General features: G+C 37.1%; 1 protein-coding gene across 1 annotated transcript in view; it reads left to right on the top strand.

Moving 5' to 3' along the window:
* Positions 1-23,926, top strand: part of dlg2 (discs, large homolog 2 (Drosophila)) — a 140,079-nt gene that overhangs the window by 61,932 nt on the left and 54,221 nt on the right. The window contains exon 4 of the mRNA XM_055148468.1: positions 138-156. Coding sequence (XP_055004443.1) covers positions 138-156 — 19 coding nt within the window. The remainder of the gene's footprint in view (positions 1-137; positions 157-23,926) is intronic.

The following is a 23,926-nucleotide window of genomic DNA, read 5'->3' as shown; positions in this document are numbered from 1 at the left end:
TTCCCTCTCTGACCAAGTTCTGTCTTTGTGTCCTTCACTCACATTGCCTAGTCTGAAAGTGGTGTGTTTGTGAGTGTTTGTGGTGGTGGTGTTGGAGGGGAAGATGCTGCAGACTCACTTCCATCAGTCTATCCCAGGGCAGCTGTGGCTACAATAGTAATTTACCATGACTATAGTATGAGAGTATGGAGTGAATGAATATTGATTACACTATAGAGCTTTGAGAAGCTTCGACAAGCTTGTAAAGCACATTATAAAGGTAAGGCTTTACTGTCATTACTTCATCTTGCCTATGTATGAATGTGGTGTGATAGATAGACAAGTAAACAGATAGATAGATAAATAGATAGTTATAGGAATAAAGAAAATTCATAACAGTGGTATGTGGTTAAATCTGTAGCCAGTTGTGTTGCGTCATTAACTTTTGTCTTTTTGGAAGCTCCCATGTGGTAAAAGCACCTAAAACAAACCTTGTGTTTTGTCCAAAAGTAACTTGTAAATCTCACTCGCTGGTGTTATGGTCCTGGATCAGTCTGGCAAATGATGCCAGTGCCAGCAGATACATTTGTACAATAGCTTTTTTACATAACTGAGCACGACAAACTTACGATGATTAAAAGTTTGAGATTCACAACGCCAAAGCTACATCATTGCCGTGTGACTAAAAGAACAATCTGGCAACCCAGTTCTAAAAGTTTTAATGTGAGATTTATGTTAGATTTGACTTGGTGAATTATAAAAGAAAAGATGAGTTATAAAGAACTTAATCTGCAGTCCCATTTGTTTTCTACAGTGTGCAGATGTCTTTGAAACTGACTGAAGTTAATTAGAATGAATCGCAAAAAATGAAGGGAGTGTTTGATGCTTTGGAAACCTGATGGCCAGATTAACTCCTGACAGCACGTTTTACCGTCTCATTGCACTGTCACTCATTTTGTAATGAAATTCTAACCATTGTGTGTGTGTGTGTGTGTGTATGTGAGTGTGTGTGAGATACTAAAACTAGTATCGAAACTAGACACTAATTTGAGCAGTATTGATAATAAAAACGTCACATTCACAGGCCAAAAATGAACCTTTCCTGAATAGCTTTAGAATGACCTTGAGCTGTATAAGACCACATAGACTAACTCCACATGGTAATATAAAAGAAAATGGTATGATTTATCGTTGAAATATTTAACATCTATTCCTTAGTATTGAAATTGAATTAGAACTTTTTTGGCCCTATTTTGCCCCCAGTCTTTGCACGAGCGCAAGTGTTAACGAGGGAGTGTGTCCAGGTCGGGCTGTACTTGACCACTGGAGACTGGAGTGGGACGGTACAAGTACATATATGGTGATGGCATCTGAACCAATCTGTGACGGCTGTGGCATTTAAAATCACTGCCAGCATGGGTAATGTCAGCAGTCTTTGCCTCATTACCAGGCATATATATAGTATATATATATATATATATATATATATATATATATATATATATATATATATATATATATATATATATATATATATATATATATATATATAATGTATGTATGAGTACAAAAACAGCTTTGGAGCCCCATGAAATAAGTCTGCACCAGTAGAGGCGCTGGCTGGGATTATAGAATTTTGGATGGGCCGTCACAGAACTGGCTTGTGATCCGTGCGCATGTGTGCTCCTCTCACGTATGTATGTGAACCCCTGTAGACCTCATGTCAGCCATAGTTTTCTCTGTGTTCCTCTATTGTTTTGCTTCCCATTACACAGCAGACCAGTGTCTTTCTTGTGTGCTCCTCATTCCACATCAGATTCGCTGATCTCCTCTCTCCCCCATGTCGCACCTGTTCCTACCATGAGCAATACCCTGCAGACAGAAAACACACTTTAGGATAGAGCTGTAATCGGCCTCATGTGAATGAGCAGCTTTGGTACAGATCGTGATCAAACCAAACTATACAGGGAGCAGGAGTGAGCTGTGCTCTGCTGCAGGAGGGCATTCCGACTGCGCTCGAACATCCCAGACAGCACATGAACATGTGAATGCTTTTTATGTCTTGAATATGTTACATGTAATGTTCTTCAGTGAACTAGTCTTAGTCTGCTCCATTCTGCCTGATATTTAGGCACCACACACCTCTTGTTTTGGGCTCCACTATGTGGGGGGTGCAAAGACTGGAGGCAAGATACGACCAATAGTATCATGACAACACGCGTGCAGGGCCAGTGGGTCGCAAGTGTCTGGTTATGTAAGATATCAATAATAGTACTTTCTTTCTGTACTTTCTTTATTATACCATATGGCAAGTCTATTCAAATTTTTAACAGTTTTACTTGAGGGCCAGACTTTTGGGGATCCATTGCCAGGAGTAACTTAGAATTAAACTAGGCCTAAACCAGGTCTAAACCAGAACTAAACATACCAATAAAGAAGAGAAAATGATTGAATATTTCTAAAACTGATCAAGAACTCAAATATTATCATGTTATTATGTGTTTTTTTTTCTTTTCAGAATAAACTTGATGAGTATCTTGTTTCAATACAAGATTTAGTATTGATTAGTATCTGATACTTGATACTTTTGACAAACTTAACCGAGATCTAAGCACTATTTTTTATTCTTGTGTGAGATAGAGGTCCTACCTGAATGCTGGTTATTATGTGCATTGTGCTTTTTAGTTCTTCACGCCTTGTTGCTAGTCTGGTAATAGCTTATTAAAACATCCAATTACATACTCCTATTTAACGAGGTGCAAAGGACTGCGTGTACACCTCAGATAATATTATAATGGAATTGTTTTCTCAGCTTGGTGCTAACGGTGGCTATGTGTACACAGACACCAAAAATCTGATCTTTATCTGATTTCTGGAGTTATCATTGAAATGTCATATGAACAATTACTGCTGATGTGAGTAATCTGATTTCTTTTCTTTTTATGTTTATACCTGTTCAGGTTTTGACAAGGACAATTACGCAGAAAGGGCAAACTAATGTGTCTAAAAATCCACTAACTAAAGATGCCCTCACCTTTCTAATATTTGTAATAATGATTTTCTATAACCTTTCATATAGGGAGTCCTGCTTATCTTCATTGTAAATAGATTTTGTGCCATCATGTGTGTTCTGTATTCTATATGTTTCTACCATCATGTATATTGGCAAAATAAGTGTTAAACTTCAGCGTAAACCCCTTCGGTCTGTAGAATAACTGAAGTGCATAGTTTTGCATAGATTTTGTGTTATTTATGAGCCATTGCAACATGATTAATGATTATTCTAGGTGTTTTACTGTTATAGAATACCTTGAAAAACCTGCTTTCTTACTGTGAGCTGGGTCATGTGTAACTTGACCTCCTGGCTGCATCCGCTGATTGCCTCATTGTTGAAAGATTAATGCCATACTGTGGAAAAATTTACCCGTTTTGAAACACTTTTTATGTTATTGTTTATGCACCTGTTCGCTTGTGCTTTTTCCAATACCATGGCGTAATATTAATGACTTGACTCATGCAGCATGTCCAATACAGTCAGTCTGTCGCTATAACCAGGCCAAAACAAAGACACACTCCTCCAAAGTCCAGCGGGACACTAATTATGATAAACACGCACACATTTTGGGTTTCAATGCTTCTTCTTGACTTTTGCATTTCATTTGCTGGAGACAGATCCTAACATTTATCACTTTAAACCTTGTTATTAACATGTTTTTGACATATTTTTTATTTTCTGTAGACATTGCATTGACCTATTTTACCCCATATGTGAAATTTTATTAAATGAAATGTTGTTGATCCAATCTTTAAGGATTCACATTATGATAAACACACACATATTGAGTTTCCTTGCTTCTGAGAGACATTACAATAACTTAGATTCCTTTCCTGTTGACAGATCCTAACAGTGGTTATCATAATCACTACTTGCCAAGTACAACAAGCATAATATAAAATAATACAATTTTAAATGATAATGTCTCTATAGCCTATCTGTAGGCTGCTGGCCAGCTCTAATACATATTTGGTATGATCTTGCGGACCAAATATAATTATATCATGGGCCAAATTTGGTCCCCAGGCCTGAGTTTGAAATGTCTGACCTAAACCCTATAACGTTACCTATTTTAACCCATATCTGAAATTTAGACTATTTTGTGGATTTAACTGAATAATAAAATATTTTCGTCATGGGGACCTGATTTTCATCTCCATAAGTGTGGCAAGTCTTGTGATAAATACCCATACACACACACAAACACAGGCACACGTTTGTATCTGGGAGAATGTGAGATCACACAGGGCAGTTTGCTTGTCTTTCTGTCTGACACAGTTTGACCGCTCCATCGGGGTAATGCCCGCTGCTCCAGATGGCCTGCCCCTCCCAGAGTCACTTTTGACTTTGCCACAGTGTTTAGTACAGAGAGTTTTTGCAATTTACAAATCAATTCTGTCCTAAAGCTGCACAAACTTACCACTCGATAAACTGAATGTGCCCAGACTAACAGATGCTTTTGTCAGGGTGGAAAACAACAGCATGATATAACTGTATTTGGATAGTGTTATGTTAAACGGCCCATATTACGCTATTTTTCGATCTAAGTTATAATGTTATTTCCTCATCACAAACATACCTGGGTTGATGTTTTGATTAACACACAAAGCCTGCAAATTTAGGCTGAGTTCTTCTCTCAAGCAAAAACACTGTTCCAACTTTTTGATGTAATGTGGTAATACAGGAAGTGCTCCACTGTTTTTAAACTCCATGCACCTTCACTAGAATCATTTGGATGATTTTAGCCCTGAAATTGCCAGTCTCTTCTGCACAAAAAGTATAAGGTAGCTGTTAACTTGAAAACACATGACATCAAGGTGGAACAGAGCATTTTGAGCTTTGACGATGTAGACAGGCTAATAATGAACAATAACTCAAAGATGTGTGAATGAAACAAAACACAACAAGGTATGTTTTTGATGAAATAACATTATAACGTGGCTTAAAGCTCAAAGTAATCCATTTTGTGTAATATATGACCTTTAATGTGAGTGAAAGTTGTAATATCTCGATATCAACTTCATGTTAACTTCACTATAACTGAATTGTTATATTAGGGTTGTCCAAACATTTTAGGAGTGTCCATTTTAGGGGTGTCCAAACACCTGCATATTGAAACACATTTGTAGTGGAGGACCAGACTAAGATGGATGGTTTTCATAGTTTTGACAGAGCTCCTGTACCTTTAAAAAGGCTTAAAACATTTTAGATCTGTATCATGATGCAGCGTGATGTTTAGTTGTAGAATTATATTCGCAGGGGAAAAAAAGTCATTTGGGCCACGTTTTATACTGACTCTTATGATCTTTTAATTATAGTAGTATTTATTATAACTCATGTAGCCAAGATAACACTTTCTTGGACAAAAACAGATGATGTTATCAGCTTAGTCACAGGTTATGTCTGTGGAGTGGTGAGTGCACTGTAACTGAATAAATGCACAAGATAGCGAGGTTTGATTAATGCCACACTGTGAAACATTCTAGGCAAAGTAGGTGGCGCGTCCTTCCCCAGAAAACTTGTATAGTGTACCCTTAAAGTCTGAAAATGATCAACACTGTGAGTCTATTTTACAGTATACTGATTTGATCTTATTTGAGAAAGTTAATTGGAAGTGACTTAGCACCTCATCCATACCTTTAAAAGTGCACTACAGCTTGATTCACCTGATCACATTTGTTTAGTTAGCCAGACGTTCAGATTGAAACTGAACATTAAGTGCCCCCATGTGGCAAATTACAGACATTACATTAAACACAGCACTACCACATCATCTGTTTCATTGTTTACTGACTATAAGATAAATACAACAACATTTATATACTATAAAAGGCAGCTCTGTGCACATATATCTTAAAGGTGCTCTATGTAACCTTTCTGGAGGCGGGTTTGTCATCTTCTTGCTTCCATGAAGAAGTTATTGCCAGAAATTTTCTACAGTTTGGCATTAAAGTTCATTCATCGCCATAAAGACAAGCAGGCGACGCCACCAGTCTTGCAGATGACACAAGCAGGTGACGGGCCCTCCTCCAGAAAGTTACGCATTGCACCTTTAACCGCATTCACACACACTGTCGGAAGCATGTGTTTATAGCCTCCATGTATCTGTCCTCTGTCTTACCTTACGATTTTCTTTAGCTCTGCATCTCCCAATGTCATCTACCCCAAAGTCAGTATTAATTGTCCATGCACCCAGGTCCTACTTTATACATCGTTAAAGGGGAGACTGTGAGAGGCTGCCGCAGTTTAAATGGCCTGTCACCGTTTGATTGGCTCATCCCCAGATAGTCAGGGGTCAAATGGTATTCTACCTGAGCAGACTGACAATGACATAGGATAGAAAAGAGCAGATACAGGCTCCTATATACTTGCCTTTAATAAAACAAGAACGTGTCTCAACTATTAGAGATACGATTTTACTAGTGTTGTTAAGGGACAGATTGGGTTTGTGCTGAAACACCGGTAATAAATCAACTTGATGAAAATAAAAGCTTGAAAGTCAGGCTTTGTTGCCATTAAAAAGACTACAGCAGGGGAGTATGGTACAAAGGCAGAAGGTCCATAGGTTTCAGAGTGAGGACAAATGAGGACACTGGTCATAGCAAATCATAATTCAAAACAAAATTGTCTTTAATGAATTTTTAATGATGAGACAACTAATGGCTGTGACTAATTGTTGATAATAAATGTAAATGTTATTTGGATGATACAGACTCTAACACATAACACACATGCCAAAAGACGTTTTATAATAGTAATAAAACGGTATTATTAAATTAAAATGATCAAAACATGATAAACAATTTCTCATTTTCATCAATATTACAATTAATTAAACAAAATATTCTCTATCCAAAAGCCTCCATTCTCACTATTCTTCAACCTTAATTTCTATGCACAATAGAACTAATGGACTAATCAAAGAATTTAAAAAAAAAAAAAAGCTGAATTTTTTTTTTTTATCACTAAAATGTTAATTGCAGCACTAATTCAAAATGGCCAAAAAATCTGAATGAATTAAAAAGGCAGGGCTAAAATGTAAGAGAATAAAAAATAGAGGTGAAAAATGCAAGCTTATATAACCTTATCCTATTTCCAAACTGTCAGTGCGTTCAGCTGCTGTTGTTTAAGTCCCTGTAAGTGGCACTGTGCGGTGATAGGAGTGGCTGAGTGTGGATAATGCTGTACTGTGTGTGTACCATTACCTCCAGTGAGAAACTACAGTGCTCTGTCCTATTCATAGTCTCAGCTTCCTGTTTTGTGGTGACATTTGGAGGATGGTTGGTCACTGAAAAGATGTTATAAGATGTAATATTTTGTATTTTGTATAATATTTGTTTTTTAATTTGTTTGAATTGTTCATTGCTATGGAAACAGTCCCAGCTTTTCATCTTTCTGAAATCCATGGGTAGATACTTTGCAGCTGATGCCATCAACGTTTCCTACGGGGTGAAGCAAACTGGAGGCACTGCTCTGTCTGAAGCTTAGTTACTTCAAGTTAGACTTTAATTTGAGCTTTGTTTTAACGCAATCTGACCAGAACTGTGATTTTGTACTTTTAAACTTGTCCCTCTCGAGTTACATTACAATCACAAACTATCTAGCATCAGCCAACAGTTTTTCAGTTAGTTCCTGTCACCTTTTTGTTGAAAATAAAAAACCTAAATGGGGTCAGAAAGGCTTGCATTGATCAGACAGTTCTGAAAATGTCTTATTTAAATCCATTTTGTATTTTTTCTTGAGTTTTGAGACTTGTTGTGTGACAGTGTTTGCTAATGTGTGCATGTGCAACGATATCCAAATCTCTGTGTACAATATTTTCACGCTATGAATCTCTCGGTACAATTTATTGTGATATTTTGGAGAGGCTGATATAATTGTAGATGGGATACTTTTTGCTTTAAAATACCTTGAGAAGATTGTGGTGTGAATTATTACTGTCATAATCTGAAGAATTCAAGTAAAAAACATATTTCTTCATGTTGTCTGCACTGAAATGCCTCATGGGATGTGTAGTTCCCTTTGTTTATTGGCTATTGCTACTATAAAACAAGGCATTTAAACAAAGTAACTTGTAATCCGATTAAATTGTGACAGTCCACGATATTATTGTGAGACTTTTGACAATACGATATCGCAATATTTCTGTTATTGTTGCACCCCTAGTAACCGCTGAACATTTTGCCATAGACATACACGGAGAAAACCCCCAGCATGATGCCACCGCCCCCTCCCGGTCGCTCACCTTGCGTAAAAGCATTGTTTAATGACCAAAATGAGAGATGGACTTAATATTATGTAAGTAGTGAAAGGAGCACCGTGAGTCAGCAGAAATAGTAATGCACTAAAGATTTTCTGTCTGTTACTTTCAGAGAGAGACGTTTGTAATCCAAAAATTTAATTATGGTGAAGAAATGGGAACAAGCTGGAAATCCCAAATGCAACAAATAAGCTGCGTCAATAATAGGAAATAGAAAGTATAACAGGATTTTATAGCAGTATGTCTAATATCCTATAAATCATGTCTTTATATTCACCCATAACACTTATATATATTGAAGTACACTTTTTTTTTTTTTTTTTTTTTACCTTAGATTTGTTGTACTTTTCATTTCCATCTCTTCTCTGCCAGTGCAATTTAATTCACTTTTCAGAAGACTTTCAAAATACTACTTGGGTTTGGTTTCTGCATTTTCCTTTTTTAAAATTTTGTATGGCTGTTTGCCATACAAAATTTGAGGTGTTTCTGCTGAACATGTATACCGAAATGTTATTGAAAAATAGATGGGTACTGTATCACTGTATTAGCCTTAGATTAGATTACGTATGAGTGAGACAGCAGTCCTTTCCCTTGTTCACGGTCACTGTACACTTCATACACACACATATGAAAGTGATGCATAAGAGCACAGTGCACTTGTAAACACAGCTCACAGATTTGTGCATGAGTCACTGAAGACATACCCTCTTGTCCCTCCTGTGTGACTATACTGTAATAATGTATGAAATGTTATATAACCAAGAATGGATGAGATGAGTACATGTACTGCGTGGATATTGTGTGGAGAATAGACTTTGTACCTTTGTTCATTAGAGCTAGAGGTTTCATAATTGATATTGGATCAGTTGTTGGTCTCTTGAGTTTCTTTTACATTGAAGTTCAGTCATTGCATTTCACCTTCTGCAGTTAGTTACTTTGCAGCGGACGTCATCAACATTCCCTGAGGATGTGACGCTAACTGTAGGCATGTCTCTGAAGCTCTGTTAGACTTAAATCTGAGGTTTGTTAGAGCAAAATCTGATTTAAGGAACTGAATTAACAACAGTTTTTCAGTCACTTTCACTTTTTTGTTGAATACACCTAAACAGGACCATTAACACTCGTACTGATCACAGGCTCCTGAAAATGTGTTCCAATCCATTTTGTATTTTCTTTCTTTTCTGGCTGTGTTTGCTAATGTACACATTGTGTCACTGTTGTAACTACAGAAACATTTCGCCGTAGAAATACACGTAGAACACCCCATCGTCATGTCACTGCAAAGGATCAGTTATGTACTTTTTTCATATTATTCCTTTCAGTGGTGTCCTGGTATTTTGGTGGCTTTTTTTTTTTTTTTCATTAACTCCAATTAGGGCTGCTCAATTATGGAAAAAATCATTATGATGATTATTTTGGTCAATACTGAGATCACGATTATTCAAATGATTATTTTTTAGTTACATGATGCATTTATTCAGCATTTCTCTCTCTCTCTCAAAAAACAAACACTTGGTTATTGATAATTTACAAATATGGACCTTAAAGCATACATAAAATAAAACAACATATACTTTGAACACGAAATAAGGCATAGAAAAACATAAATGTATCAAAAATAAACTATATATCCAGCTGTTCTACAATCTATATTTAAAAACTAAATAAAAATACGTATTCATATAAAAATTATCCCAAAATAAACTTTGTTAAGATATCATTTCATCTCGATTATATAAATTTGGAGATCGTTTGACACACAAATTGAAATCGCGATCAAAATTCAATTAATTGCATGACCTTAACTCCAATAACTTGAAAACATCAAATAAATCAGGATTTAAAGGAGCACTCTGTAACTTTTTTTTGGTGGAAGGTTTGCCACCTGCTTGTGCACTTGAAGATGTTATTGCTTTGTTGTTTCAGCTGCTCAAAAATACATTGGAGCCCTAGGATTCTTACCAAGAGTAGGTGTGACTATGCCTCTGCCAAGATTTGACCTGTAACTGTGCCTGTCCCCATCATCTGCTTGTCTCCATAGTGATCAGATAAATTATGCTGTATGTCATGCTGTGGAACATTTCAAACAAAGCATTAACATTTCCACGGGGACAAACCCCCATGAGAAAAGTTACATAGTGCACCTCTTTCCTCTCCTCTTTGTTCATCTTCGCATTTTAAAATTCTTAAAGGTCAATTTGAACATTTTGACATAACTTAGCCTCTGACCGTGTTTTGTTGAATACAGTTCACTCTTCGCCCTGTTCTAACCCGTGCTCCTCGTCATTACATTACAAAGAGCAGAGAGAGGTGTTGTGAAAAATGACATCTGCTCCGAAAGGTTGCTTGTAATCTTTTAAAGCGAGCGTCCATCTATCTATCCGTGCTCTCTCTGCCCACACAGGCTCTCTTCTACAGGGCCAGCGCTGTTTTCAGACGAGCTATTATTCTCCATCACGGACTGTTTGTGGATGATGCGAACACCCACGCAAACACTACACCAGCATCATGCAACACTCCATGTGTGTGTGTCAGCTTATGTGCTTTGGAAAATACAGAGTTGTACAACGTGGAACTGTAAAATCATGATTTATTATAGTTATAGAGGTGTTATAAGACATGAGCTAAAATTTTACTCTTGAATATTGGAAATTAAAATATATGTACTTAGGTCTGTCACGATAATTATTATATTGACCTGCATGGAAGACATTTTTCTGGCAGTTTAAACCTCTCATTAACTTCTCATTAACAAAGCTGATTTTGTTTATTTGTATTAGTCATAACTATTGTGCAATTTAGAGTTCAATATATGGAAACTGGAAACTTTTTTTTTCCACTATTTGATGAGATTTGAACCATAAAAAGTTGAATTCATAACTTTTATAACTAAATTCAGATGCAAAATAAGTACTAATGTGTGTGTGTTTTTTTTTTTTTTAACAATGTTGTACATTTAAAATAGTTTTTATGGTTGATTTTTGTGCCAGTGTCATAAATTTGTTTCAGTATTATCATTTAGCATTTATATTTACTTCAGGAAAATATCGCACTTCAACATTTGCTACTGTGACAGGTTGAATATACTTGATTTCTATTTAGAAGATTCAGATTCAGATTCTACTTAAAAACATGAAAAACAGGACTAGTTTGTTTTAAACAGTTTGCAGTGGTCCAATGTTATTCGCCACTCACCTAACGCATTTCTAGCATCCTAATTATTCACTGTGATGAGTTTATAAGTGCTTTTTTTCAGAGACCAGAGTGGAGTTTGCGATCACAATAATGCTAAAAATAATTTGCATACTAACAGAGTAACTTTCTGGTTTAATAATAGTTTCAGCCCTGGAATTGCCAGTCTCTGCTGAACAAGAGGTAAAAGTCAGCTTAACATGAAAACTACAGTTTCATGATGTCACAAGGTGGAACAGAGCAGAGATTTTGAGCTTTGGAGATGTAGAAACACTAATAATAAAGGGTTATTCGAACATGTGTGAATGAAACAAAACTATATTAGACCGTGGCTTTAAGCTCAAAAGAATCAATTTTGTGTAATGCAGGACTTTAAAGAAACAAACAAAATACATTTCTAGTCATTGATCAGTTGAGTTGTTGCACATCTTGGATTGACCTTCCTGAGTAGTAGTTGTTTGAGTATTTGTTTGTCTTCTACTTACTTTTATTTTTTCTTATTAATGCAGACTGACTGTGCCAGCGCAGTACCTCGTGTGTGTTTTTGCTAGCAGCACCGTGAGGCATGCTCCATGTTTGGCAGCACATGTTGATGCTAAAGCTTCCGGATGTTCTGTGGCATTATTTGTAACTTAAAGCCCCATGAACCTGATTCTATGTGACTGGAGCCGAGGAGGGGGGAGGTGGGACCAAGAACCACACTATCTGATCCCACTGAATTAGAAGGCCCCTGTCAGTGCTCAGTTTGAGTCATTTACCCAATTTGCATCCATCATGCAATCATGCTGGTTGTTAGATTTACTGTTTCATTATTTTACTCCCCAGAAACGTGAAAAAACCTTTTGTCGATAGGTCTGTCATAATAACAAATCTTGAAGCTCAATATAATTAGGGTGACCAGATGTTCAAAATAAAAAACTAGGACATCCCTGGTTTGGGGTGGTTGGTATTAATAAAATTGTGAAGCAAATATGTAATTAAGGAAATGTTCTGCATTTAGCACTAATGTCAGTCAGTATAGTCACATTTTCTGGTCTGTGTTTTGGTCATTTGTAAGCAGTTTTTCTGTATTTTACCTAAACAAATGTATGTCTCAAATGCACCTTACTGTTGGCAGGAATCAGATTGGTCAAAAATAGGGACACTTGGGACATTTCTTGTGTAAAACTGGGACACGTCACTGGCTTTGGATCAATCTGCCGGGACAGGGGGCACAGGGCTCAAAACTGTTCCGGGTAAACAGGGACGTCTGACCACCCTGAATATAATACTACAGACAAATATTGCAGTAAACGATAATATTAAAACTATTTTATGCCACCGATTAAGATTAAAATAAAGCAAGCATAATAATAATTTAAAGACACAGTTTCATTATAAAGTTTGAGCTGCAACAAATAAATAGCAGAATGAACAAATAATGAACAAATAAACAAAATAAAAATCAAAGTTAATCCTCACTGCATTATTATAGCTCCCTAATTATCCACTGTGATGAGTTTATAAGCACATTTCACCACTTTCAGAGGCTCAGCTCAGAGGTTTACATCATAATATAACAATAACTAGCATGTTTAACACACTTGCTATGCCATGTCGTCATATATTATCCAATATATTTGTGCTGGGGTGAAACACAAATAATAATATATTAGCTTTTGTCTCTGTCTGTGTTACCGTAGTAAGTGACCATAATGCATCTGGGCACGTGCAGATTGAATTTTGACTCAGATTCGGTTCTGAGTCAAATTTGGGAATCACAACAGCCACATTCCACTCCCTGCTCATCAGCTGTGACATTGGCTCTGAAGGTCTGGGAATTTTCAGGCTCAGGATCAGTGGCTCGTGAGATTAGTTGTGATGGTGTTTTTACAGTTTCCTCAGAATATGAATTACCTGATCCAGGAAGGACTGAAAGAGCAGAATTTTTTTTTGATAAACTTTATGCTGTTAAAGGACTGTTTTAGTGTATCATTCTGTTAAATTAGAAAAGAAGGAGAGCTGTGCAGTGACTGTCATGACCAATTATATTAGGACTGTGCAATGAATCAAATACAATTCATTAATTTCTGTTAGTGATAGGTTCTATTCACGCTTACGTCACAAACCTGGACGTTTGGAAACATTCGATGACAATTTACTGTGATAAAACCCACTGAAGTAAATGTGATCAGTGGTAAAATGAAGACTGCATAAGTATGTGCTGTTTGGAATAATCTTGAATTTGGCTCCTCATCTCTTCTAATCGCATGTACCCAGTGCGCTCGAAGTTGTGTGTCAGTGGAGAAATGATGACAAAATGTTTCCTATATTTTGTCAGACTTACTACTACAAACAGACCCCACCGGAAGCTGTGACCGCATGTTTCCAAATGTCTTCCTGGTTTGTGAACCTATGTTTGTGCTCTTGTTTTGCCATTCAAAACTTGTTGTATTGTAAAAAGAATTTTAAAAAATTAAAAAAAACGCCTATAATGAAATAATAAGCAAGTTTAATGCCTTTCCATGGACGCAACCAGGTGCTCTTACCAGAAAAGTTGCATCGTGCATTTTTAATTAAATCATCCCATTTTTGGTGTCTTTTCATGTCCACTTTCATATAATCTTTGAATGGTTTTGTGTGACTATACTTGAAAAAAAAAAGAAAAGGAAAAGGAAGGCTGTATCTTATGGACAAATTGAGAATAAATAAACAGATCTGTATGCATGGACATCACCCACACAGGTCTGCCGAGGTCAAGAAAGAGACTATATTGACTTGCCAGAATATTGAGTTTTTACATCAATAAGTCTACCTTCACCTCAGTGTATACGTGTACACACAACCATCCATGAATGAACTTAATCTAATAATATAAAGTTGCACAGTTTACACAGAAATGTTGCTGTATGTCTCATTTTGATGTCCCTGTAGAAATAATTAAATGTTTAAATGAACAACATTTAATTCAGGACCACACTTAAACTCCCTGGACTTCAGATGACCCCACAACATTCTACTATAAGTCAATAATATTTAATAGAGATTGGAGACAGCTAAAATTATTATTAATTATAGATTTTTGTGGTAATACAGTGAATTCTTGTGTTTAGTTACTGATATAAATTATCAGCTTCAACATTTCTGAATTTACCTTTTGGATATTTCATAGCAAATGCAATGTAAATCAATAGGGAAAACTGTATCTTGCCCCTATCACATTTTAGAAACTGAAAACCACCTTTAATAATGTGATTATTTATTGCACATAGCCTCACTTTGACCCCTGGAACGCAACTGCCTCTTCTGCAGAAAACCCAGGGATTTGTAGTTTAAATCGCGGCATTCCCAGCAGCAGAGTCCATCAATTGCCTGCCTGGAGGTGCGGATGCTGTCAGTTGACTCATTTATTGACACAGGGCTCCGAGCCAACACTCCAACAACTCTCTCTCCGTCTGTTCTTATCTGCCTCTCTCCATCCCTTCACTGCCTGCTATTCAAGCTTTTTCTCCTTCCGTCATTTCTCTCAGCTCTCCTCCTACCTCCTCTTACTCACTCTCTCACTCTGTCCCCCTCTACCCCCTATTCTTTCCCTCTCCTCTCTCTCCTCTCTCTCCTCCCCCTCCTCCCCCTCTCCTTCCTCTCCTCTCCCTCTCTTCCCTGTTTATCCACTCGCTCACTCCCTCTCAGTACACCAGCCCTGCTCCAACAGCCAGCCCTTCATTCATCATTCATTGTGCGAGCAGAGTCGTACATCAGGCAGGAGCGCGTTTTGTTTGACTGTAGCAGTGACAGGAGGAGCCAGAGGAAGAAGCCAAGTGCTGAAGTGAGCGGAGGTTAGCGGAGGTTAGTGGAGGTTAGTGTAGCGTGGCGGTAAGCGTAGCGTGTCGGCAGCATGACCGCGTACCTGAGCAAACAGCACAGTTGCTTCTCGGAGCTGGACGGCCGAGAGCACAGAGAGGTGCCCAGCTCGTACAGCTGGCACTCACAGCAGCCTGGCACTCTTCATCACCACTACCACCATCATCATCAACAGCAGCAGCAGCACCAACAGCCCGGCCAGCGCTACCATTACGCCTCAGTGCCCGGAGGTGCCACCCTGCCCAGGAGGGGGGGTCGCCCGGGCGCCTGGCATCACTCGGACAGCTTCTCCCATAGGAGTCCCAGTCACTTTGGATCAGTGAGGGCCAAAGGGGGGAGCTGTGACCTATGGCCCTCTGAGTGTGGGTGCCATCACAACTGGCACGAGCCCTATCAGGTAAAAGCTCTGCTCATGGAAAACAAACTCAAATACTGGAGAATGTTTACTGTGGACTACAAGCTCTGTGTGGTAACTCTGCACAACATAGTCCATATTTATTTACTGTCATATGATTGTGAATCGTTGTGAAAAAATGCTCACAATAATTACGTAATAAGTGCACAGTTCAGTGGGCTCTGTTTTTATGGGACTTGTCAGAGTGAATCTGTCATGCAGATTTGCCCTATATGTGGGTAAATGTCTCACCCAGAGAGCCAGACTTGCAGTAATAATGTATTGCTAATTGAAATGCTTTTCTCCCTTCAGCTAAATCACAACCCTTATTTTTAATGCTGCTGATGGGACATTTTTGATAACAAGATCCTGATAATGCTTAATTTCATTTTGCCACTGGTTAAGTGCATCGATACAAATGTCAGGAATTTTAAGAGCTTCAATCTTTTATAAACCACAGCATTTCTTTCTAATAAGGCTAAACCTCTTCACATGATTCGTAATGAACTGATGGAGAGATGAGCATTTCAGATGATCGCACACGACATCTGTCATTTGTACAGAAGTCTCCATTTTACCCCTCGACTCTGGAGTTTCCAATTATGAGAGGACATAGGATCGCTCTGTGCAATAACTGTGGGCTAAAAGGTTAAATGAAGACTTTAACATTGAGGCCTGAATGATCCTTTCAACTCCTTTTCATTATATATATCTCAAAATCTATTTGAATGTGCACTGCTCAACTTTTCTGGTGTATGGTTTGCCTGGAATGGTCCATGGTATGACTTTAAACATATCAGTCTAGCATTTATTCAGTATGGGTGCTTCTATTGCTCAAAAATACAATAATTCCTTCTGTGAATAGGGGTGAAAAGCAATTAAATTTCCATCGAGACAAGCAGGTGGCGGACCCTCTGCTAGAAATATGATGTAGTTTAAAGTTATTAGCTGAATGTTCCAATGAATACTTTAACATTGAGGCTGTCGTGACCAGAAATATCCGCTCCTTTTCATTATCTAAAAATCGATTTAAAATTATTGGTTGCAGCATGTTTGCGACTACTGTTTTGCATTGTTTGTCACACTTGGGATAGAGTGGAATTATATAAGGATTACAGCCTGACTAGAAACGCACACATTATTATTATAACTTTCGTCATATAGAACTTTTTTTGCAGTCTTGGATGGATGTAAAGTATTCTACCGTTTTAAAATCACTAATTGCCATGACACTTAGTTGACTCCACTTTTCCTCTCGTAAAGACTCGAAGCTAAACAGATACAGCTATCAGGGTAAGAGAAGCATATAAGAGATGCAATATTGAAGAATTCCAATTAGTAGCATATGTCAGTTCTAATGGAGGTCATGTTTCTGGCGATGTGCATGGTGTAGTAAGTATGTAACCATGCATGCTTGTGAGAGATGCTGTACTTTCACGTTGTTTTCGTTTCTTTACACATTGTACTCGCACTGTGGTGTAAAAGACATGGGATTACTGCGAAAGGCGGCCTCTGATGAAATGGATTTCAAGGATGAATGAACTGACCGAATTTTCACTTCACAAAGCATTTCTGGAGGAGGCAGTGATCTCCTGTAGCGTTGGTGAAAAGTCCAGTTACTTGGTGTGATTTGTAATTTGGGCGTAACTATTTTTAAGGACTGGTGCATCTTCGATTAGGGCTGTATGGTTTTGGAAATGAATCTAATTATTGTATTTAATGTGTTCATGATTATGTTTGCGTTTGTTCAGATTGCACATTGTAAACACATCCAGGAACATTAATATCTGAGAGAAGGCTGAAATATGAACTGAGAAACTAATACAAGAATCCCATGTGTTTCAGAACATGTTTGTAGAGGTCTAAATGACAGACAGTAATATTTTTGCATAAAAAGACAGTGGACATTATAATATGTAAATAATAGCAGCATTTGCAATTGCGATTTCAACTTCAACTTTCGACTTCAACTTTTCAACAGTCTACTTTTTTGAGATCTTCTCCCAAACTGAAAACACTCTGTTCCACCTTGTCATGTCTTAATGCAAGAAATGCTTCACTGCGTTTTAACTCCACACACCTTCACTAGAATCATTTAGATGATTTCTGCCCTTGCCAGTATCTATTGAATGAAATGTAAAAGGTAGCTATTAACTTGAAAACTACCAGTACATGACATCACAAAGTGGAACAGATGTTGTAGATGTAGAAACACATGAAACAAAACACAACTCCAGGTGTGTTTTTGAAGAGGAAAAAGCATTACAACATTGTGAAAAGCTCACAACAGGCATTTCTATGCAGTATAGAACTTTTAAAAGCTTTGGAAGGTGATTACTTTGTCTTATCATAGAGCTCCAGCTGGACAATTAAGGAGTACGCAGTGTATATTATCCATAAACAACTATTGTGTATTATTTTTATGTGCACTATTATACAAAAACTGGACAGAATTTCACTATTTCCAACACCATATAATGCACAAGCCAAATCTAATTATGCTGTAAATGCTGTGATGTGCATTATTCGTGCAATTATAACAGAAGCTGAATATCCGAAGGCACGGCCAGTGGGAAGTAATGGGAGGCCATCCATCATGCAGAGATAGTGCACTGTGTGTTAACCTGCTCCAGAGATATGAGGGGTCTTTATAATATGGGGAATTAGACTCACTGCAGGGGGCTAATGAAGATATGTGCATTGATTTTACTGTGGGAAAGTGCTCTGTCTCTGTCTGCTTAAATCTCATGCAGGTTGTAGAAAAATTAAAGTTAAAAGTATAATAATTTTGCTTTTTCAAATAGATAAAAAGAGCAAATTTAGACTCACATCAAGAAGGTCTCAGGTTCAATTCCCAGGTTCTTCCTTCTAAAAATATGTTTAATGGGATTTTTTCTGTGTGACTGTCCTATAACTTTTCTGAAAAAATAAATGAATAAACTTGAGATATGTGTTTGCAAGTATTTCGAGGAGATAGACAGGGAGGTGTTGTTAATATTGTAATAGTGTGTGTGGTTGGTAGGTTTGTTTTGCAAAAGGGATGATGTAATTTAAAGGTAAAGTATGTAACTTTCTGAAAGTGGCATGTCACCTGCATGATTTCATGGAAATGGAAAGTTAAAACCATACTTGGAAAAATTCTTTATGGAGATACTGTGGAATATTATTGCCAAAGGAACAACATTACAACTTTTCCATGGACGCAAGCACGTGATGGCTCTTCTCGGAGTCGGAGTCAGGTTTGTGGAGATGCAAGCCCGCTCACAGTAAGAAGACATGTTTTTTAATCTTGTACTGCAATAAACACAACCAAAATGAAAAAAACAACAACATGCTTTTATTTTCATCTGTTTTTTGTCTGAAAGATACATACTGTGACTTTAAAAACATAATTTGCAGTGGCATAGGACTCACTTTACTTTTGTTGAGTCCATGGGATTTGGTCACCATTACGTGTGAATGGTGTAGATGGAGCTGCAGCAGTTTCAGTCACAAAACATCCATCTTGGCCTGAGCCTTCCTCTCTTCACATTTCACTCTTGTTGACTATTTTTACACAGGATTTAGTGAATTATTCATAGATTCTCCTGTTTTCTTGAGCCACCATACATAGTGGTCCCCTAAATTATTGAGCAAAACTCGGCAGAAGTCTGAGAATCCACTCAAGAAGCGCAAGCAACTCTGAATGTCAAGTCTCCAGTGTGTGGCGATGTCTGTGTAAGTGTGTGTGGTGAAGGTTAGAGTCAATATTCGTGATCACTCAGGTCTCCATAGAATAGAAACAACAAAACATAAATCAGAATGTAAAATGCTTTTGCTTTTTCTTGTCTGGGTGTTTATGTCACTTTAACTTTATTCAGAAAGTTTGATTTCACAAAGCTGTCACTTACTATAAAAATTGTTTTCTATTACACAGAAAATTGTAGATTTCACTGTTTTGGTTTGGTGATCTCAATAAATTATACATTGTTGAAGCCACAGTATGTAACTTTTTAGCCAAAAAATAGACAAAATAAAAGTATCCATGTTTTTTTTTTTGTTTAGATTTTTTTGTTTTGTTTTTTTGTGTTTACTGCACTGAAAAACATGCATTGTTACTCTGAGCAGGCTAGCATCTTCACAAACCTGACTCTTCCTGCTTATTTCCTTGGAAATGTTTACTGTAATCTTCCACAATATGCCATAAAACATCTCTGTCTCCATGGAGAGTATTCCAAAGTATGGTTTTAACTTTCATTCATGCAAGTGACGTGCCACCTCCAGAAAGTTACACACTGTACCTTTTAAATTGGAACATTTCTTCACACTCACAATAATAGAGGCTCTAAAATGTGATTTCGTGACATCCCTCTCAGTCTCAGTCCAAACAGCAGGTGAGCTTTAGTTATTAAAAGGACGATTCGTTGATGTTTCTGATGATTCTAAACACACCAACGCACAAGCCAAGTGTTGTGATGCTCATAGGTCAGACTGAAAATCTGTATTACACAAGTGTACCATACTGTGTGCGACCTGCGGGTGTGAAAACAAACCCACACACCTCTCCACTGCCTTATATCACTCCTCTTCAGTTAAATAGTTAAATGGTACTTACAACTATAGTGTTTATTTGGGCTGGAGTCCACTAAGGAAACTCTTAGTCAACTAAAGACATGCTGTGCTGATTGATTAGTGATTAAGAAGAGGGCGTGACAAAAACTCTCAAAACTATTATGTATATTTGACCCAAACTGCACTCACAAGATTATAACTGCACTTACTGATGGTTTGTAATGATGTCATACTCCTAAATGTGGGCAGATTTCAATACTGATTATATGTATTCTCTTAAGAAATATCCAAAAGGAAATTTCACAAATGTTTAACCTTTATTAAGTCTTTTCTATTAGTGACTGAGCCACAAAACTCACTGTATCTTGACACAGATCAGCATTTTAAAAATATAAATTTTAGCTGCACCTATGTCTGTATTAAATATTATTGGTCTAATCAATGTTGAAACTTAAACTTATATTTTTAGTGCAGATTACTGAAGGCACACTATGTACTGACAGAGTGAAGTAGGACATTTTTTGTTAGTAGCGTCAGGAAACATCCAAAAATCTATTCTGCTTATGTGTATCTCTTGTGTGTTTTCAATTTGTTTTAGGTCTTTTTGTCACTTTTAATTATTGGTTTAATTAATAAACCGTATATTTTAGGAACTGTCACTTGAAATGTTGAGTACATAGGTGTGTGTGGGTCATAACTGAGTCTTCTGGCATTTAGTATCTGACAATTTACAAAGATCTATGTATGTGTGAATGGGGCTTGTGAATATATCTATATTAGACATGCTTTTGTTCCGTTCTGAAACTCGTCCACTGTTTAATACGGCATTTGATACGGTGATCTTATCTCTTGTTTAAAACTGCCCAGAGCGTTGTAGCAAACGAGCTGAGCTTTTGCTGCTGGACCAGTGATTTCATGTGCAGTTGGAGCTTGTCACGTGTCCAGGAGGGGAGTATGAAGCAGAGTGCTGAGTCTACGTGCAGCTAAGCATCTCATTTCTGTGCTCTTTATGTGCTCAGTGGAGTGACCATTGCGTCTCAGGGGGGCTCTGTGCACATGTGTCACTGTGTGTGGACGCCGTGTGAGGCTCTAGATAAACTCCTGCACATATGAGGCTTTTCAGTTACATCTACGGTTGTCAAAAGTATAGAAAATCATACACTAATCGATACTAAAACTGATATTTCAACTAGATACTTTTGAGCAGGTATCAATACTAAAAAGGCACATTCACGGGACAGAAATGAACCTTTTCTGAATAGCTTTATAATTATCTTGAGTTGTATGTGAACAAGTTAACAAGTATAAGAGCAAATTGATGACTAGTATATGGCTATGGACCACTATGGAACACTACCTGGACGACTAAGGGATTACACAGATATGTGTGGTTAAAATAATAAGAAAAGTACTACGATTTAAAGTTGAAAATCACGTTCTAAAGAGGAGATTGGAATCGGTATTGAATATCAAATCAAAGTCTGCAATTATTAAAGTATTTCCTCTAAAAACAGCAAAATATCCGGTCTTATTCTGATACTTTCATTAGTTTTTTTAGTTCACAGGCCTATTTCAGTCTCTTTGTCAACTCTCCTGGACAACTTTTCAAATGTGAACTTCAAACAAAAACCTAAATTGCAAATCTAATCTCAATCGCAATGCTTGAAAATTACCTTTTCGATATTTTCACCCAAGCTGTACAGCCCATATCCCAGAAAGCTCTAGTGCTAGAAGTAATATAAATGTCAGAGCTTCTTCTACAATTAGATTAACTGAACTTCCTCTTCTCTGACTGTATAAACAACTGTCTTCTGTTCAGTACGTTATAAACAAAGTGAGTAGAAAAGTACTACACTGCACTACTGAAGTGTCTGTACCTGTTTTTTTTCTGTATTTAAACAAAATTTGTCTTGCCCCAGTGCAGATAATTTATACAAGCAGCTTGAGGTGAAAATATGCCTACTGTATGTTGTCTGCATTTAATTATAAAACATTTTATTGTTCACTAATCAGGAAGTGCACAATTGCATACTAGTTGTTATTAGCTTTACCATCGCGGTAGAACTCCTCTGGTCTCTGGAAGTTGTGCAATGCTTATAAACTCAATGTGGTGAATAATTACTATGCTCGAAATGCAAAGACAAGTGATGAATAACTTAAGATCAGTGAAAACTGTTTAAAATTAACATGGTCTGTTTTCATGTTTTTAAGAATCAGATACAGCACTTTTAAATGAAATGGAACAGAAATTAACTGTAAATGTGTGTGGTTTTTTAGCCTGTCATAGTAAATTTTGAAGTATGATATATTACTAAAACTAATTTATGCCACTGACACAATAACAGTAATAAGAGCAGAATTAAACCAGAAAGACTATTCTAAATCTACAGTTTTGTTAAAGAAAAACATGAGCTACAATAAATAAACAGCAGAATGAAACACTTTAGTACTTAGCTTGCATCTGTAATGAGTCAAAGAAGTTATTAATTCAAACTTTTAGTGCTTAAATCCAATCATATAACCAAAAAATAGCCAGAAATTACCCAGTTATGAAATGAAAATGTCCCCATGATAAACACTGACCCCAGCTTTCATATATTGAATGATAAGTGGAGTAATTATCCCGACAGGCGTACTTGTCATTCAGTTAAATATTTCACTTTGCACAATAGCAGTAAGTAGATCTGTGGCAGTGGGTGGGTGCTGAGTGTTATTCTCACTCCAGATCTGTGTCACAAACAGACTTGGTTGCCTTGGTCGCAGAGCCTCAGTGTGGTGAGTTCAGAGTGGGGATCCTGCAGGCTCTTCTCAAGCACTTCTGACTCACTTTGTCACTGACGCATGGGTCACATCAACATCAAGAAATATTTGAATATGCTGTGTACATATATACTGTGTGCAATAATTTTCTGATAAAGGGTTTTCAAATACTACAGCGTTCTGGTCTTTACAAAAACAGTTCACTTCAACATCAGGAAATATTTGGATCTACGGTGTTTCTATATACTGTGTACAATTACATTCTGATAATAGTTGTACATTTTTTCAAATATTATACTGTTTTTGTCTTTTGAGTTTGGAAGAAAGCAGCATTTTCATATTTTTTTCTCTGTCGGTTGTCACTGTCCCAAGCGCACTCGTCTTTACGAAAATAGTTCACATAATTTTCCTCACTTCTGGAGTCACTGTCTCGAGTTATGCGCTAGTCTTAAAATGTTCACATCAATGTCAAAGTGTATTTTAGTCATTTGTTTGAAGTATTATAAGATATACTTCTTTTATAAGTTTAAAGCGTTTTAATTCATTTTCATTGGACTGGCTGACATAATATTATTTTAATATATTTATCGAGATTCTCACCCTTTCGCCCACCCTTTATCACACTATGTATTGATGCATTCTAGGTCCATGATTTGTGGATCTGAGAAATGTCACAGAGTAAAATCAAACCTCATCACCATAAAGAGCCTGAAGCACAATGCAGAAAGTAAACACAACTATTTATTATTGATTTATGTTAAATTAATTATGGTCCGGCAGCATTTCATAAATACTGTGAAGCAGTGGGGGCAGGGGAGAAGACAGATGTTGTGAACCATGTTATTCCCTTTGGCCAATGAATGGCTTTCTTCACGCAAAACAAACTAGCTCTGAC

The sequence above is a fragment of the Boleophthalmus pectinirostris genome, unplaced genomic scaffold (genome assembly GCF_026225935.1).
Source record: "Boleophthalmus pectinirostris isolate CB_2022bp ecotype Guang Dong unplaced genomic scaffold, ASM2622593v1 HiC_scaffold_12, whole genome shotgun sequence".
Lineage (NCBI taxonomy): Eukaryota > Metazoa > Chordata > Actinopteri > Gobiiformes > Gobiidae > Boleophthalmus > Boleophthalmus pectinirostris.
This window is presented reverse-complemented; position numbering and strand designations above follow the sequence as displayed.